Source organism: Lepisma saccharinum, chromosome 28, assembly GCF_977018435.1.
Source record: "Lepisma saccharinum chromosome 28, izLepSacc3.1, whole genome shotgun sequence".
Lineage (NCBI taxonomy): Eukaryota > Metazoa > Arthropoda > Insecta > Zygentoma > Lepismatidae > Lepisma > Lepisma saccharinum.
The window spans coordinates 19,053,533-19,072,220 of NC_139256.1; the positions used below are offsets into that span (position 1 = coordinate 19,053,533).

General features: G+C 36.6%; 1 protein-coding gene and 1 non-coding gene across 3 annotated transcripts in view; both read left to right on the forward strand.

Annotated features, from left to right (window-relative positions):
- Positions 1-18,688, forward strand: part of LOC145980623 (uncharacterized) — a 53,949-nt gene that overhangs the window by 8,811 nt on the left and 26,450 nt on the right. Inside the window, exons 3-7 of one of the 2 annotated variants that reach the window (XM_083113660.1) lie at positions 598-799; positions 4,737-6,209; positions 11,258-11,533; positions 13,300-13,355; positions 15,795-15,976. In XM_083113660.1, the coding sequence (XP_082969786.1) occupies positions 598-799; positions 4,737-6,209; positions 11,258-11,533; positions 13,300-13,355; positions 15,795-15,976 (2,189 nt within the window). The remainder of the gene's footprint in view (positions 1-597; positions 800-4,736; positions 6,210-11,257; positions 11,534-13,299; positions 13,356-15,794; positions 15,977-18,688) is intronic. The other variant, XM_083113661.1, reaches the window with a different exon arrangement.
- On the forward strand, positions 4,161-4,231 carry TRNAT-GGU (transfer RNA threonine (anticodon GGU)). The gene has a single exon. It is a non-coding gene; the product is annotated as a tRNA-Thr (tRNA).

Genomic DNA, 18,688 nt, shown 5'->3' on the forward strand with positions numbered 1-18,688 from the left:
AGGGAGAGAGAGAGAGAGAGGTGTTCAAGGCTCAATGTGCACGAACGGGGTAAGTTCCATCTTCCCTCGTGTCTTAAGCTGCACTACCATTCTCAAACACCACAATGTTAGGCTTATAAACATATTTCACTTGTTTTTTGTTATTTTGTTAGGACCATACCTTAATCCCAGTCCTTGGGGGAGGGTGGTGGGGACTTGTGTGAGCGAGTGCCAAGCCATTATGGCTATGTCACATGGTGGAGATTCAGGCAGATCCGGCAGAAACTGTGCCAAGTGACATAAGCGGGGGAGTTGGCGTACTCCTGTCATTCAGGTACTCGGAGGCTTGTATTTGTGGTCGAGTGCCTTGTTTGAAATGACCAACAACATCTACAAGATCGTAAGGAATGCAGTGAGGTTCTGGAGTTACTGCCAAATGTGCCCTGAAAACACGTAAAAGCACAACTCATAACTCCACCGACAGACATTCCACGATATAATTGTCCCCAATTTTAAATTTTTGCACAATTTAAGTTTTTCAGTTTGGTTTCATAAAAAATGTATGATTTTGGTTCCAGTCTGTGTGTGTATGTACGTATATATATATTTTTTTTTCAGATGACAGATGAACATGGCATTCCAAAGGAATACTTCACATTGTCCGACTTCCAAAAGAACACAAAAGCAACAAACGATGATAAGTCAACTGTGATAAAGAGAAATCCTGAAGTGAATAACAGAATGACATCTTTATCTGGAAGCGAAGGTGACTCATCTAGGAACTTGCAAAGTTTTGTGCAAGAACTGGGAAAAATTCATGGTATGCTTCAATTTCAAGCTTTTAAGTTCTGTCAGCTTTTAAAGTGCATTATAAGATATGTATAAGTTATTGGGAATTTGACTTACAATTGTACATGGGATCTGGATCATATGAATATTTCTTTGCTGAGAATAGAATGTTAAGACTGTCATCTTAAAACAGCAGACTGTCGGACAACTAAATAAATTATTCTGTGCTTAATGGGCTTTGTTTGTTTGGTTTTCAACTGGAATTCCAGACTTTCCAGTCTTGTAGCGGATGCCTCAAAACAGTATCGGAACTACAACAGTAGAAATCTTCTTACATCACGTGCCAGCAACATGTTTGTTAAAAACACTAAAAAACACACAAACAGCATGATAAAAAAACACTTTAGGAGTTCTTCCAAGCTTTCGATTCCATCTCAGAATCATCATTAGACACAGAGACTAGCACCAGTTACATCAACCGTGTCCCTTCTGTCGCCCCCTCGACCAGCCCTGAATATGATTCTGAAATCGAAAGCTTGGAAGAACTCCTAGAATGTTTTTTGTTGTGCAGTTTATGTGTTTTTAACAAATATAGAAACTACTAAAGCTGATACCACTATCTCAACCAATTCAGGGTGCCCACTGAAAATGGGGTCTCAAAATTTTCACCTTCCACCAGATTCTTCAAATTCAGTTCCAAGAAATACATATTCTTTTAATATTTTGAGTTCGCTTGTGGAAATTTCCACTACCTTTTTTTTTAAAAAAATAAGGAGTACAGTATATGTTTTTTAATGTCCTTGTGTTTTCTGTATCATGTGTATAATTCAATCAGAATAGTAAGCATGCTATTGCAAATTTCTGCAATGTTGCTAGCCATGATAAATTTCCGCAAAGTCGCTGTCCGAATTTTAAAATATGCAATGATATGGTAGGGAAGGCCACTTCGGCACAAGAATTATTTACTTTTGATCCAGTCTTGTATTAATTAATAAAGTTAATGTTTTAAGATGGTATTTCATAATGTCTAGCTTTATCTTATTTGAATTCATGGATTTCTTACACTGTATTTAGAAAGAAAAAAAAAGCTGAATTAATTAATTTTTTTTCTACCTCTGAAATCTCTTGGAGATTTCCACTGATACTTATAGCTATGCTTGAAAAATTGTAGCAATTAAAAGTTTTATGTATCTGCTTAGTTAACGCTCTGGGAAATTCATTGCCAATACTTGCTTGAAGCTCGAGGTGGTAAGATAGGTGGATGTTTTTAACCCCCTCGCCATTCTAAAGCCGGGTCAGGTAGTTGCGGAGTTCTTGGAAAAGAGGGATGAATGGTCACTGTGAAATCAGCTTTGTTTTATCTACGTTCAAGTGCGAAGGGGAATCAGCAATTAATACTTATCCTCTTCACTTCTGTCTTTCGTGTGACTGCCGGTATCGGCCAATGATGGCTATTTATTTCCGCCGGAAAACGGGCCCCCGTGCCGCAGTGGTGGTTAGCACATCGTGCTACGACGCCAGGGTTCGAATGCCGGGCTAAGCATGGATAGTTGTGAGTGTCCATTCATCAATTTCATCACATCATCACTCATCCCCATCTTCGCAAAAGTGGCACAAAAAGCAAAGTAAAATAAAGCAAATCAATCAGTCAATCAATAATTTTCGCCTAGATTAGATTGGGAACATACGGCTTTGAATGACAGTACTAAGAAAGATAAGCTAATCGGGTCTGGACCTACATTTTAAAGTGGGACCCGAACCACTATGTGCCACCACTGAGTATCGAACCCGCGATCTATTGATTACAAGGCAACGGCAACACCATCGGAGAGGCCCCTCTAAATATTTATCAGGAACTTTACTTTTCATCAAATGTACGTACCATTATTCAATAAATATTCAATTTTTTTTACTTCTTTGGCATAAATTTCGATGCCATGACTGTTGTTTTTACACAAATTTTAGCGGTGTTAACTACACATAAGCTAGACTATGAATATTTGCTGTTTTATATCTGATTTTATAGCGTCTTTTTACTATTTATGTAATAACAGTATTTTTTAGTCAAGATAGAAAGAATAAAATAGCATTAAAGTTGTCTTTCCTCCATTTCTTAGTCTGTGGTTACATACAACAATACTCCATATGCATCAGAGAAATTAAGTACTAATTAATTAATTTTCATATTATTACAAGTAATTATATTAATGTATTAAATAGAAACAATTTTATTATTATATTTCTGAGACAATTGGCTCTGACTGACTCCCCTAATTATATATTTCTAAACACGTGCCTAGTGATGTATCAAGTTAGTAAGACTCTGTAACTAGCCTTCTTATTTTATACTGGAAATATACAAGTATCAGTATCGGTATTGGTCATGGGTATCGGCAAATGGTGGTATTGGCTCAGCTCTAGTATTTATTATTATTAGTGAGTGAGTATTCTACTGAAATTATAAGCATCAAATTGCCAGCATTTTGCTTTAACATATTCTAAAATTACATCAGCATAAAAAATGCATTACATAATCTCAAAATACAGTTTTTTTCAAATAATAATAATAATAGTACAAAATCAATAGAAACTTCAAATGTTACATAACTTACGGACAATTAGACTCTGTGAAATTTTTGTGGACCCCATGAATGATAAAAGCACCAGAAAAGTATTGGCCTGTACTGGTGAATAAAATCCAATGGTATGAGCTAGTATCTTTTATTTTTCCCAGGCACTTTCCCTGTTAACTTTTTTTTTTCTAGTTCATCGTTTAACAGTCCTTCTTAGCCATTATCTCAACCAATTTCTTGTCCTCTAAGAGAGCGGGCTGGTTGGAGGAGAACTCTATATATCTCTCTCTCAGTTATTTGTTTGAATGTCCTCAAAAAAAACTTGTTCTATTTAAAGCTTCCTTTAGCGTATATATAGCATTCACCTGTTCTAGAAAATCCATCTGATTTTGCTGTCAAGTAGAGAAGGGCTGATACGAGATTTTTGTCAATACAAATATAAAATTGACAAATATTAATTGACTGATTGATGTCATCATTCTGAAAAAATTGCCGGAGAAATTGTGTATTCATACATTTATTTAACAAAAGTAGGATATAGAATTTATCATGAAAAGAAAACAAAGTGGCCGAATTTTACATGGAATTTAGATTGGTAAAATAATCAGCAATTTCACTAATAAACTTATATGCTTCTCATGATGGATGCAGTAGACATGGTTTTAATGTTGCATACGTAGAGTTTCAAGTTTTCGCATGTGTACGTTACTACCACTTTCATCCCAGATGCCATATTCTCAGTCGATGAAATTCATCGGAAAAGAAAAACATCCAATTCACAATGTGGAAACATAGCGAAAAATGAGATGAGGCCAGCCTGGCTCGGTAGCTCAGTGGTAGAGCAATGGCACGGTATGCCAGAGACCCAGGTTAGAGTCCTGGTTGAGCCTGCATTTTTTGCTGAAAATTTCTACGTAGTACATCTCCTGTGTTTGCCTAATCTTCAATAATTAACATCTCTACACTGGGAGGAACCAGGCAACGTCGAAGTCTACTGTGTTTCAAAGGCAACAGATCCCGTTGCGGTTGCACAGTCAGAGACGATTCCACGCAGGTAAAACAGCGATAGCGAAAAATCAGGCGAGGCCAGGCTGGCTTGGTAGCTCAGTGGTAGAGCAATAGGTTTGAGTCCTGGTTGAGCCTGCATTTTTCACTGAAAATTTCTACGTAGTACATCTCCTGTGTGTGCCTAATCTTCAATAATCAATGAAACTCTTATGTATGCAATGATATCCTTCTAGATTGGTAGATACCGATAGAGAAGTGGTTAATCTGTGCCATCTCTAGCGTATAAAGTTGGGTTGCGGTACATTTTCAACAACGTTTGTAACAATAGCCATAGCCATTCATGAAATTATTTTATGAATAACATTGTCACTATATTTCTTTCCATAGATGCAGATGTTGAAGTATTGATGGATGAAGTGGGATTCAAAGGCTTGTTCTACCAAACCCCAGCAATGAAATCTACAATGGAGGCATTCCCAGAATTTGTCACCCTGCAGTGTTCGTTCAAAACAAAAAATGGACTACCAATATGTCTCCTACTGGTAGAGTCTGGTAACGGCGAAAGTGAAATTGTCAGTGTGTGTTGCTTCGTCAAGCAAGAGAGAAGGAATTTGGAGTGGTTTGTAGACACTTTCAAGAAGAGAAATGCAGCCTGGATTCGCATACGTTCCATCCTTACTGATAAATTTACTGACGAACGGGAGGTGTTAAGAAACGGTTTCTCCAATGCGAAGCTTCAGATTAGTGTTTTTTACACGGCCAAAATTTTCAACAGGGATCTATCCGGTGAAAAATTAAATTTAACTCTTGAGCAAAGAGTTTCATGTATGCAACTGTTGCAGAAAATGTTGTTCTCTAATTGTGAAGATGTGTTCAATAGTCATTACAACACATTACTAGAATCTGCTCCTTCCCAGGTATTAGATTACTATCACTCGAAGTGGCATCCATGCAGAAACGATTGGTCCATGGGGAAGGAGTTTCATAGGTGGAGCTTCCTAGAAAAAGCATCCAATTTGATTGATTCTGTCAATAGCAAGTTGAAGTCTTCATTGAGTGAGAATAGCACCAAGAAGGATTTTATCGAACAGCTGTTCATTGCCATTTCATCACAGGAAGTAATTCAAAACAAGGAAGGTGTTTCATCATTACAGTCCACGCCTGAACCAGTGCATTGTGGCTTAAGCGATGAGGAGAAATACTCAAGGTTCTTAACTGAAGTAGCGTCGAAAGTTGTTCAGAAACAGCTGGTACTCTCAGGGAAAGTAAAACTGAGGAATCCTCCTGAAAATGGAATCTACACGATAAATGCCATCGAAGGACACGTCGAAGCATCATCCGAGAAATGTTCCTGCAACTTCCACACAGCCATGCTCCTACCATGCCGACACATGTTTGCCATTCGCAAGAAAGAGAACCTGCCAATCTTTCAAAGGGACATTTGCCACAAGCGGTGGATGCAGGAATATTACTTACAGTACCAGCAGTGTTTACAGACATTCAAGGAAAGCCACGATTCCTCTGTGAGCACACCTTCTGATGCTCCTCTTAAGAGTGCAAGTTCTGGGACTGAAGATGTGAACCGGAGAGAAATCGGGATCAGCCTCCTCAATTTACTTGGAGATTTGATGTCGCAGATGTCAGGTGCAGTTTTGGAACATAATGTTGAGACTCTAAAGTTACTGAAACGGTACTGGGAAACAGGGTATGTTGTAACTGTTGAACATATACCAATTGAACATACACCAAAGGAACCTCGTGCAACTTCAGTATTTGTCGATGAACGGATATTGGGTAACAATTTCCATGAGAATGTCACTAAAGTGTCTCCACGATGTAAGGGAAAACCGAGATATGCAAGTAAGTATTACAATGCAGTTTACTTATGTATTCATTTCAATGATTTCTCTTGAATTCGAAGCTGGCCAGAATGGCGGAGTGGTTAGGACATCATAGTACGATGCCAGGGATCCCGGGTTTGAATCTTAGCCTGGGCATGGATGTTTTGGAGTGTCCATTCATCATGTCATCACTCATCCCCATTCTTCGTAAGTTAGCCAAAAGTGGAACAAGAAGCGAAGTAAAATAAGCAAATCAATCAATCAAACTTGAATTTGATTGTTGTTTCAAGTCTAGTTTATGCACAGAAAGGTTAATCGGAACTGGATATACAGTTTAAAGTGGGATCCGAACCACTGTGCTATGTGCCTCCACCAGGTATGGAACCCGGAATCCCTTGATCATCGGGGAGGCCCTACAATGTTCTCACATAGCCACAATTATGCCTTTAGGAGTCTGTGGCTGATGAATTTAAAATGAGGCAAAATATACAATTTGGGAAATATTAACATTTTGCTACCACAAAAGAGGTGACCAAAAGAATTATGTACTTTTTTGGCTACCTTTTTGGCCAGCGTATATAAAATATAATGCTGAAAAATGTGAAATATGGGAACATAAAATTGGGATTTCACTGTACTTAAACGAGCCCTTCACTTTGCCAGCAATAAAGTTACAAAACAGACACTACCTTATGGATATAAATATTACTTCAGTTAACATATCTCCTGTGTATATTAAATTATAATGTAAAAGTCAACGTCATGCTGGAAGAACTTCTCCAAGCTTTGTAATTGCTAAGAACTCAGATGCACATCCCTGGTAAGACATTCCCTGGAGGAAAGCAAACAAGGTGAAGCCTGAACTGGCGGGATTGAAGATAACTTGTCCTGTATGCAAAGGACCTAGGTTTAAGCCTTTATTGAAGCCATACTTTTGACTGCCAATTTCTACCGTTAACTGTGTCCAACATAAACCAATTCAAACTTTTTCAGCTTGACTTACATATATGCTCAGTTAGATGCATGCATCTGCACCTATTATGGTGGTTTTGGGGCAATGCGTGTTCCCAAAATTCTTCCTTCAATATGTTCTGTCATGAACTACTTTCCTCCAATTTCTAATGTAAGGATAGAATCTGCATCCCTATAGAATATGACCGCAAGCTTTATTATTTGAAGTAAAAAATATATGTTAATTACTTTCTCCATACTTGTGTGTCTTCTTTTCCCCAGAACTTCATATAAGAAACAGTTGCACCACAGGTTATTTGTTGGTACGAATTACAATTAAAAAAATTAGAATTTACTTGTGCCAAATTTGATGGACACTTATCTGAGTTAGTTAAGGTGAGGAGGGACAATTTCACATCAGGCATGCATTTATTTAAATATCGTCGGAATTGGCACTGCTACTAAAGAAAATCCATGTATAATTTGAGAGTATGAATTTCTCCCCATGTTGCAAGTGGAAGCGGTTTTTAAAGGTGATTATTAAGCTAGATACCATGTTTGAAAAATGTGATGAATATGTACTTACAGAATCCTATGTATTCCTTATGGAGAGACAACTTCAAATTGAAGTTACAGCTAAACAAATGGGAGTTTTGACTATTTCTAGAGCAAATATCATCTTCAATGGATCCTTTACCCGATCATATATTTTTTTCCGCCATCGGAAGTTTGATATCTCCAAGAAAACGAGTAAAATAATTCTCCTATAAGCGTAATGTATTTCTCCTTACCTCCTACAGCCATCCTGGCAGTGTTGCCAAACCTGATGTGCATAAAAGAGCTACATTTCACCAAGAGCTAAAGATGACTTTCAAGGATCTAGATTGACGAAGGCTGCATAAAGTGTCTCCTAGGGTAACTTAGGTGTCAGAGGGGTGGGGGCGCTGCTCTTACCGTTATCTTTAAAGTGATGGAAATGTATTTTTAGTTTTCACCACCTAGATCAGGGTTGCTACGCGACTGGAAAACCTGGAAAACAGGGAAAAGTCAGGGAATTTGGTTGGTCAGGGAATAGTCAGGGAATTTTGCATATTTTCTGGAATTTACGCACATTTTGGAGTTGCAGGAGAACCAGTTACAAAATGAACGAACGGTTCATTTCCACTTCCGAATTCGGTTCTTGTGATTCCAGTCCCCCCAAAAGATTCAGTTCAGAAACTTGTTCCTCTCGTCATTATGACTTCTAGTCTGTTACGTACAAAATGTTGGTTCCTTCGCATTTCAATTCTCTATTTATTCACTCTCGGATCTAGATTCTTGGATCCGTTCATTTTGACACTCTTTCTTGTGAACCTGTTCAAGACCGGAATTTGGAGAGGCGTGAGATTTTTCCTTAGAGAACAAGGTACTCAAGACGAAACATATGCACCAGCCATCCTCAGAATTTCTTGCGGAAAAAAATGTTGCTTTAGCTTTGTGTGTGGTGCGGAAATTTTCTTTCTTCAAGAACACACCCGTTCGGAACCCGTTCTCTTTTGATACGTGAAGCGGAGCAGGTTGGTGTTCGGACAGTTCATTGGTTTTGGATCTGCAATAAAGCTTGAAGAGCAGAATTTCACAAAACTGGCTGTGGTTGACGTCTCACTGGACGGGTGCAGATGCCGAGTAAAAACAAAGGGACTCACTACTTCGTTCCCACCTTGAACCCGTTCTGTGAATTTGAGTCCTTCGTTTGCGAGCTGTTCAGAAGCAACCTGTTCATTTGCTCGTTGTCATAGTTTTTACATTGCAGAGATGTGTTACACCCGAGAAATTAGTGATTTTATGCAGTATCAGTGACGTCATTATTCGAATATGCACGTGTTTTGTGCATGTAGAATGAATTTATTTTTTAAAAACTGGTCCGAAATAGAGGAATTAAACGTAAGCTGGTCACACATCGTTGTTAGGTTAGGAATGTTGGTTTCGGTTTCATGCCAATAGTAATTTTACGTATTGTTTGCATGTAGAATGAAATTATGCTAAAAGTGGTGAAAATGAGCCCAAGTTCCTTTTGTTTTATTACGATTTCATCATGCTACAAATGCAACTTTTACATGGTTCGATTTCGATTTATGTCTGTTAACACATACTGCAGAGTTTTAGCGATTACTTAAGATTTTGTGAATATATGCTTTTGTGGTTAGGTTAGGAATGTCAGGTTTGGTTGTCTTAGAATGAAAATAAAGACCCTGAATGCACTCTACTAAGGTTCCGATTTATTTCTACATTCATTCCCACTAGTTTACGATACTTACTGTCGCTTGTCAACCGGATAATACCTTGTCTGTGGGAAGCGTGTATGATTGAGTAAGGTCATTTTGAAGGTTTGTTTTTTCAACATAAATAACTTTTTTCGAATCCAAATAGTGCTCATTTTAAGGAAAGTTCAAATTTCGTGTCACAATGATTGCCAAAATTCTATGATAATTAATGTTCCTGCTAGGAAAATTCGAAAAAAAATCATAAAACATTCGGAACTGTTACCTTTTAAGAGACAGATTTCAATGTTTTCCGTAATATAAAATTGGTTCCAGCATGTGGAAAACTCAAATAATGGAGATATTTGATTCCAAAGTATGGCCCGCGTATATATTTTTTTTAGGTGTATGGTTGGTCACTGGCCCTATTCAAGTTCTGAATTTCCGTAATATGTACTATTTTCAATAAATTAAAAAATATAATCATTAAACTTATTGCATATTTTCTAAAGGTACTTGACCTAATTTTCTGTTCTTTCTCATTTGTATTGATATAGGCTAATTGAGGTTGTATACAGGTTACATTGTAAAGCTTTGATATATGCCACATTTTTTTATTGATTTTTTACACCACCTTTATTGTAATGACTTAGTGAAAACGAGGAAGTACAATAGTTATTTATTTTTTCATTGAATAGCATTATATTGATCACTTGGTAACTTTTCAGCTAATAACTGTGTATATTCATATTCATAATTATTAACGTGCCTGCATATTTAATTGAAAAACATGAGGTTCAAAAGCAAAAATCATGACGACAAACATGTCTGGAAAAATTTTATTTGTGGTCTGGAAAACCTGGAAAAGTCAGGGAATTTCATAATCAAAGAATCGTAGCTACCCTGTAGATTTGGCGGCATTACCCATCTCAATAATTATATGATGTTCATATGAAATCGAAAATAAAGAATTCCCGGATAATAATATTGACATCTTCACCTTAAACCACAGCTCTATATATAAAAATACGTGGGGAGGAAAGAGGGGTGTGGGTGACGCAGCCTACATATGAACATCACGTCACGTGCAAAATGTACACTCATGGCAAAGGTTGGTCCTTATGGGCCGGAGCCAGTGGTGGCATCATGGTGGGGTAGAGGGTGGGTGCCACAGTTGACAGTAACGAGTGCACGAAAGAGCCAGATCTGGCTCCAAAAGAGCAAACTTGGCAACAGTGATCGACAGCTGTCCCAGGGAGAAAGACCTAGGGGAAATTGTCCCTCCTCGCCTTAATTGTATACTGGTAACACCTAAGTAGTGATGTCATAATTTCTAATATTCCAAAAGCTCGGGTCTAAGGTAGCCAATATATTTTTTGCAGGCCTGTTATTGAATAGTTTTTTTTTCAGCCTTCTCTGCTTCTTCACTATTTGTTGTATTTCAATTGCAGCTATTATCATATGTTCCTTATCTATTACCTTCTTTCGTCAGTTCACAAATAATATGAAATAGCTGCAAAGTTTAGTTGTCTTAACATAAGATATGGTTGAAAATATGAAGCAGGAAGAATCAAAGAATATATATAAATCTAAAAGCATTTTACCTTTGAAATAGGTACTTGATCATTCTCAAATGTAAAGAAAGTATTTTAGACCTTGTGCTAGAAAACATATTATTATTCACTATTTATTTATAAACCGCACATTGATTGTTTTCACAAGAGGTAAAACTTGTTGTTTGCATCATCAGATGCAATGGATTTTTAATTAAGAAAACACTCCATTGGATCTGATGATGAAACATTACCTATCATTAAAAGAAGCAATGTGCTGTTTATAAATAAGTAATGAATAGTAATTTAATTTTACTTTGTAGGGAAAAAATCATCAGAAAATAGGACAAGTGAGACACTAACTGAACCTCAAGCGAATTATCGAGACTTAGATGCAAGTTCGTATAACATGAAACAAGGCACACTAACACCAAGGAACAAATTGAATCAAAGGATAAATGGAGAACATCATGACATAGAGACATATAATGGTGTGATGTATGCTCATACCAATAAATTAGGTCACAATGCTGATAGGTCAAGTGGCGACAGTGACGTGTGGAATCACACATTAGATAACATTGGTTCTGAAGTCGGGGGTAAGTGAAAACATGATGGAAAGGGGGAGGGAAGAGTGGTAAGTTGGTAGGTCTGTTTTTCTGATTGAAGGGGTAAGAGTTTTGCTCTCTGATGGCATTATTTTCTTTTGAGGAAGTTAAAAGAAAGCTGTTTTCCTGGGAGTAATTCAATCGATTGTTTTTGGTATTTCAGTGAAAACCATTCATTTAGTGTCGTAATGCTAATAATGATATTCATAATGGAAATGATAAAAATGAGCATACTGATGAGAATGCAAAAAGGATAATTTATGGGATTAACACACTTAGTCTTGTCCAAGAGTTGGAGCATAACTCATGACGAACTATTTTTTTTACACGAGAACGCGGGACCTGCATGAAAATTCGATATACACAAATAGAAGGGACAGTGCATTGTAATGTGGAATATATGAACAATGCAGATCATGTGTACCAGATGTAGGATAGAGAAGTGAAGAAAACATCCTTAAACATAGCACTGTGCCACATGTGTAAACAAGTGTGAAAGTATGCATTAGCATTACAAGAACAAAAGTGGTGCAAACTACAATAGGGCACTATTCCCTCACGTTTCCACCAACTTCCTGTGGCATTTCTGTCACGAAGAATTGCTATTTTGATACACAAGAGCTGTTCACGCCATGGAACGGAGGTTGACTCAACAATAAATATGCACTGCCCACTGTACGATAACCGTTCATCACACTGCCATCTAGTGACGTGTCCACATATTACAGGTGCCATGTTCCCCAGGACATAGAATCATATTATGGTACTGTTTAACTTTGAGAAAAAATACAGTTGTCATGACTTACGCTCCAGCCCTCGTATAAAGAAAATGTGAGTGCAGATTGTAGTCTGTTTTTTTCATTTCATGACACTCCAGACCTTTTCTTGCATTTTTAGTGAAGGTTTGGTAATAAATATAGATTTGCATAATTTGTTTTTGAGGGAAACAGAAAATGTGAAACAATGTTGTAATGTTTATTTTTCATGTTTTTAAAAGGCATGAGATACATTGTACTTCCATGTTTTGTCAGTGATTGGTTCACAATGCAGTGTTGTATTCTCCCATGTGACCTTGTTTACTGCCAGTAAACATTTTTCATATGTCTAGAACTTGCTGGAAAATTTAAAGTTGTCGAACTTTTTTTTTTTTTACTTCCATGTCTGCATTAGTATTTTATTTCTAGTATATGTAATTAATATATACAATAAATAAGAATTGTTGTGGTAAACCAGGTCAAATATTCAGAATATGTCACTGGCAAAATGTGAAATGAACTCTTAAACATGAAATTTAGAGTTTATTTACCGACACAACACTTTTTGAAGTCTGAATTATCCTTTTGAGTTGTGCAAAATCACAAAAAATTGTTAATTCTTCTGTAAATACTTGAGAAGCAAAAATTGATTCATTTTCACAGGAATCAATATAATACTATGGTAACTACAAAATATGTGAGAAAGGAAATTTTTATTTTGTGTATAGTTTTTAAATATTCACCATTTTAACATGCCATTTTGTATACTGCTTTTGATCCTGAAGTGTGGCTAGTTTTTGTACCGAAACCTTGATATTTATTTCACCATAAATATGTAGTACTTTAGAAGGTAATCATATGTTCACTGTGGGGTTCTTTAATGTTAAGCGAGTAGGAAGTAGCAGTTCTCTAATCATGTGGATTTTACTAGTAAATTTTTATTCTGTTAATTCTAAAAATTAATGTAAACTTTTGAGTGTAATGATTTTTTTTTCTTTTCAGGTCGTAACGTAACTCCAAATAAGCCCTCCCTGAGTTCCAGAGGTACAAGGGGAAAGGTAAATTATGTCCTTGGAATGTATCTAAAAACAAAATTTAATGACTTCATTACAGTTTATAAATCCAGAAGAAGGGTGCAAGGGGTGACCAAGTCAGTCTCACTTGCACATAGTACACCTGGGTAACTACAAATGTTGCAGGACAACGAGGCTCTGGACCTACAGTCAGTACAATCCTCTGTAGGGCTATGTTGTGATTATATGTACTGAGTCCCCCCCCCCCTTTTACAGCCTCATCTTTTGACCTAGATAAGACGATTTTAGTCTTCAGAGCCAGGTGTTGATTTTAATTATTTTTAGAGTTTTGGCTCCATATAATATGACAGGTGCAAATAGCCCATGTGCTGACACACCCAAAATTTTTATTTCACTCTTTCATCCGTTCATAATTCAAAAGTTGTTTTTTGGGAGGGTGTTATACTTGAGAATATAGTGAACAGAATGACTGATGAGCAATGATTTTAACGTAACATTGTTGCCATCGACTGTGGGAAAGTGGAGAAAATGACTGCTTAAATCGAATTGTAGTTTAATTTAAGTCCAATGCTGTGCACACGGCTCTTATGATAATTCTGGTATGCAATCGCCCACACTGCAACTGTAACTTGCTGCTGCGTGTTCAGTGTGATGTAAACCCAGGCACGTGACTCTTATGTGAAATGTTTAATATACCATTCACCATTCCCTCTACATTGTATAGTAACACACTCATTCAAATGTGTAGCCATATTTCTGAATCACTCTGTAGATTAATATTTGCACATATATTCATACCCGTGAATATACAGGGTGTCTGAAAAGTCTTTCCCTGATTACAAACTTTATTCACATCCGCTATATGTAAGGTAGAGTGGTTGTAGTATAGCAGTGTCAGTGCCCAGGAAACTGGAAATGTTCACAAATCAGGATAAAGCTCAGTGTGTCCTCTGATCTCACAAGACCAGGTCACCAATAACAGTGCAGAGGAACTTGCAAACAACGTATGGAAAGATTCCGCCCGATGTCGAGAGCATTAAGTCTTGGTATGACAAGTTCAAGACCACAGAATCTGTTGCTGACTTACTGAGAAGTGGCCGAACATCAGCCAAAAAGTTATCTTCATGATATCTTGTTTTGTGCATACAAAGTGCAAATAGTACAGACTTTGTTGCCTAATGATACCAGGGGGGACACTGAGCTTTTTCCCAATTTGTGACCATAATCTCTACCTTACATATTGCGGATATGAATAAAGTTTGTAATCTGGGAAAGACTTTTTTGCACACCCTGTATATGTACTTTATGTGTGTGTACATGCACTTAATGTATGTTGTTCTGATGAGCTGTAGATATTTCAGGCCCTTGTTACAATGGCATATGGCATTCTTGTAACACTAGCACTCATGGGTTTTGCTTATAGGAGCAAAATATGTATAAAGTGGAGAGAAATATGTTGGTTAAAGAATATGTTTCAGAATGTTGGCTGTGCGTGTGTGTTTATTGGTTAACTCATTTAAAGTTTTGGGTTTGATTCCCTGCATGGGCACGAATTTGGTATTTGTGTTGTTTAGCATTTCTTTTTGGCCATTTTCTGCTAATTGCAATGATGATAATTAGATGAAAGTAATGGGAGAACAATTTCAAATAACTCGATGGCCAGGCTGAGATTCAAATCCAGGAACTTGGGTGATGAGATTGAAAGGTGATTACGTACCACTGCTTGGCCACAGAACCAGAAGAATGAATTTGCAGAATATCTGTACTTCTGACTATCAGAGATAGTGTCACTTGTATCATGAAATTTACTACTGGAGGACTACAAAACTTGTATAACATACATATTCATCTGAATATTGAATCCATTCATTTTTTTTTTATTATAAGTGTTTGTATTTTTGTCATTTAGTGTCACTTTGTCTACCACTTTTGGCTGATTGCAATGAGGAGGACACAAAGAACACCCAGGCTGGAATTCAAACCCAGAATCCTTGGCATCATAGTGCAATGTAATAAGCACTACCATGGACATCAACATCAAATTTTGTTAGCATTCCAGTAGTAAATATTATGATATAAATGTCGAACTATCCTTAATGGTCGCAAGAACAGCATGGACATGTCAATTAGTACTTATGTAACTGTGTACTGATAATACAGAGAAAGATAAATGATTTCATGCACTTGGATACCTTACTAAATATGTGATTTCAAAATCATATTCCCATATTTACCTTTAATCAAGCATACTAACTTTATAATGCCTATGGTACTTGTTTTAATGTAGTTCCGTGTCATGTTTTTTATGGGAATAAACCCATTATGCATCATATCCTACATTCCAAATGTTTCTCAAAATTTGGTGGAAACCTTTACAAACTTGAAATCTACTATCATAAATATTGTGTATATTATTACAATAAAGATTAGTTGGTTAATGATTATGTTTTTAATTTCTTGAAGCAAAAGTCTCGGAAACAAAGGAACGGATCACACGTTGAGGGAAACGTTGAGAGATCAGAAAACGAAGTCGTGGAATATTCGGGGCACTTTTTGGACATGCATGGATATATGAAGGAGCAACCTAGTGATTCTTATACAAATGGACATGTATTGAATTTCACATTGCCTCCTAATAATCAGAAGTAAGTAATAGGAATTATGTTTCTATTAGGGCTAAGACAAAACAGTTGTTGATGTATTCGCATCTGACTTATACTTTTCTGTAGTTTGAGTATTTCGTGTAGTCAGCAAAAATCTCAAACGAAACTCCAGTTTCCAGTTATCCTGAAAATTATGAAAAAATAAAAATAAATTCCTTTATTTTCCATAAGTTTCACATGAAAAATAGATGTTGTGATTAAATTAGAGCTATTTTAGTATTTAATATTTTAAAGTAAAACTATGGTAAATTGATGCACATAATTGCTGGGGAATATGTATATATTAATGTTCATCAATATTTTGATCAACTGTTACTTGTTACAAAAACAGGGCATTCCATAAAAAAATTTCCTACTCCATGTAAATAACAAATTGAGTTAATCTGAAAATTATTAATGACTTTAATTGCATTAAAGTTTAAATGTTTGTGAATGCATATAATATGCATATTTCACAAACAAAAATTATTAGCTTCTGCAGCCTATGTGCTTGGTCAAATACCACATTGTTGTTGACAACAACGAGGAAGTGGAAGATGCAGACGGAGTTGTCTTCGTGTATAGTCGCTTGCAAAGGGAAAGTTCTCACAGGATGAACCAAATTCAGCTCACTACTACATCAAAAAGATGGAGAAATTAGAGGCTTTTAAAAAAAGTAACGTTTTTCACAGATAAATGAAGTCAAATTTTGCTACATTACTAAAGCATCACGCACGTAACACATTTTCGTTAATACTTTTCATGCATTCAGGCTATGTCATCATATTCAAGTTTTGTTTATTAGTTAGCAGACACCACAATGTACTTCATAATTCTATGAAATCAGTTCATTATGAATATTTTAATCCAATCTCATGTCTAGAACCTTACATTTTGTGTGTGAAATGTCACACACGTGGCACTGGAATGCACCAACAGTATCGGCACTGGTATTGATATCAGTTTGAAGTGGTACCGTGTGCGCTCAAGTTTAAATGTGAACATGAGAATACAGAAACCTATATATACGTGGGCTGTTCAAAAAAAGACCGGACTTTTGTCATAGCGTGCAAACCATTGTTCGTAGCGAGTTCTGGCAGGTGGCATTCTCCAGCGACAACCTTCAGAAACACACTGTCGCTTGCTGCATCACGCTGCAGTCACCAGTAGTCTGGTTAGAGCCACCGAAGTAAACATGTGCAGTAACCTCTAGTCACGTTCGCTTCACAGCAGTGAAGATGAAGGACCAGGCAGAGCGGCATGTTTGTGTGAAATTTTGCTTTACACTGGGGAAATCTGTAAGTGAAACTTGGTAAATGCTTCAGCAAGCTTTTGGAAAGGACTGTATGAATCGATTCCAGTGTCGTGAGTGGTTTCAGCGTTTCAAAAAAACAGAACAAACTGGAGCATTTAAGAACTTAGCTAATGTTATTTTGTAGTCATTATGCAGGCATTCAATGTAAACATACCTATAATAAACATGTTCTTTAACGGTAACACTTAAAGTATTTCAGAAATAGGGCTATGAATTTTCGTCATTAAAACAGTAAATATATAAATGGTAATGTTCTTTATTGGAGAACAGTGAAAAGTTGGAGGACCAGGGTAGATAGATTTTTGTATTAGGATAGGGGTTCTGGGTGTAAAAAAATAGGGGGCGCCAGAACCCACGTCGCCCAGGGAATATATTATCTTGAGCCGCCCCTGCTTGCGTCTATTCTTTAGAAGTGTATTATAAAGAAGAAACCTACATTTCAAATGCAAACTAAAAGTTTTATAACTTGAAGTTTGTTTAGCATTATTTAAGTAGCATAATGCAAGTATGTAATACTTAAGGATCCAGAAGGCTCTCAAGTCAATACTTTAGATATATATTTTTAAGAAAAAAAAGTTGAAATTATTATTGCAAATTCTTTAAGAAATGAATGCTTCCATTTACAACATTAAGTAGCGTAACATCCATAGTATCATAGTATGGTGGAAATTTTCGATTACGTTCATTAAAATACAATTACTGGGTAGTGGATTTGTGACCTACCCACTTCGTCAGTCAAAGTATAATTGTATTTATTGTGTATGTTTGACTCCTACACATTTCTTAATTGAGCTCAAATCTTTGATTTCGATAGAATTCATGTTCAGGTTACAAACTTCGGCTAATTGTTACACCAAAATGTATTTACATCAGAAACTCAAGGTGTTATGTCTTGAACTGCCGTTCGTTGCTTCATGGTGTTTGTTTTGGGCTATTTTATGTTGCCTTTTTCCAGAAAACAAAACGAAATGGAAGAGCTCACGAAAAATATTTAGATTGTTTTACACTCTTTGTATTAATCTCATAAGGTACCTCGCCGATGGCGCAGTGGTAGCGTCGTCGCCTTGTCATCAAGGGGTCCTGGGTTCGATACCCGGTAGAGGCACATAGTGGTTTGGATCCCACTTTAAACTGTAGATCCAGTCCCAATTAGCCTTTCTGTGCATAAAGTGGACTTAAAGCAACAAATCAATCAATATTAATCTCATAAGACATGCTTCTCAGAAGCATAGTAATGACAAGTTATCTTTGTAGATGTAGCAACAGAAGTAGCAACTATTTAGATTATATTGATGTGTCATTAATTTTAATTTAGCTTTTATTATCTGTTGACAAACCAATTTGCGCTAGGACTCTTACACACGAACTTACTTCACATTTTAAATCATTTCCCTCTGTTG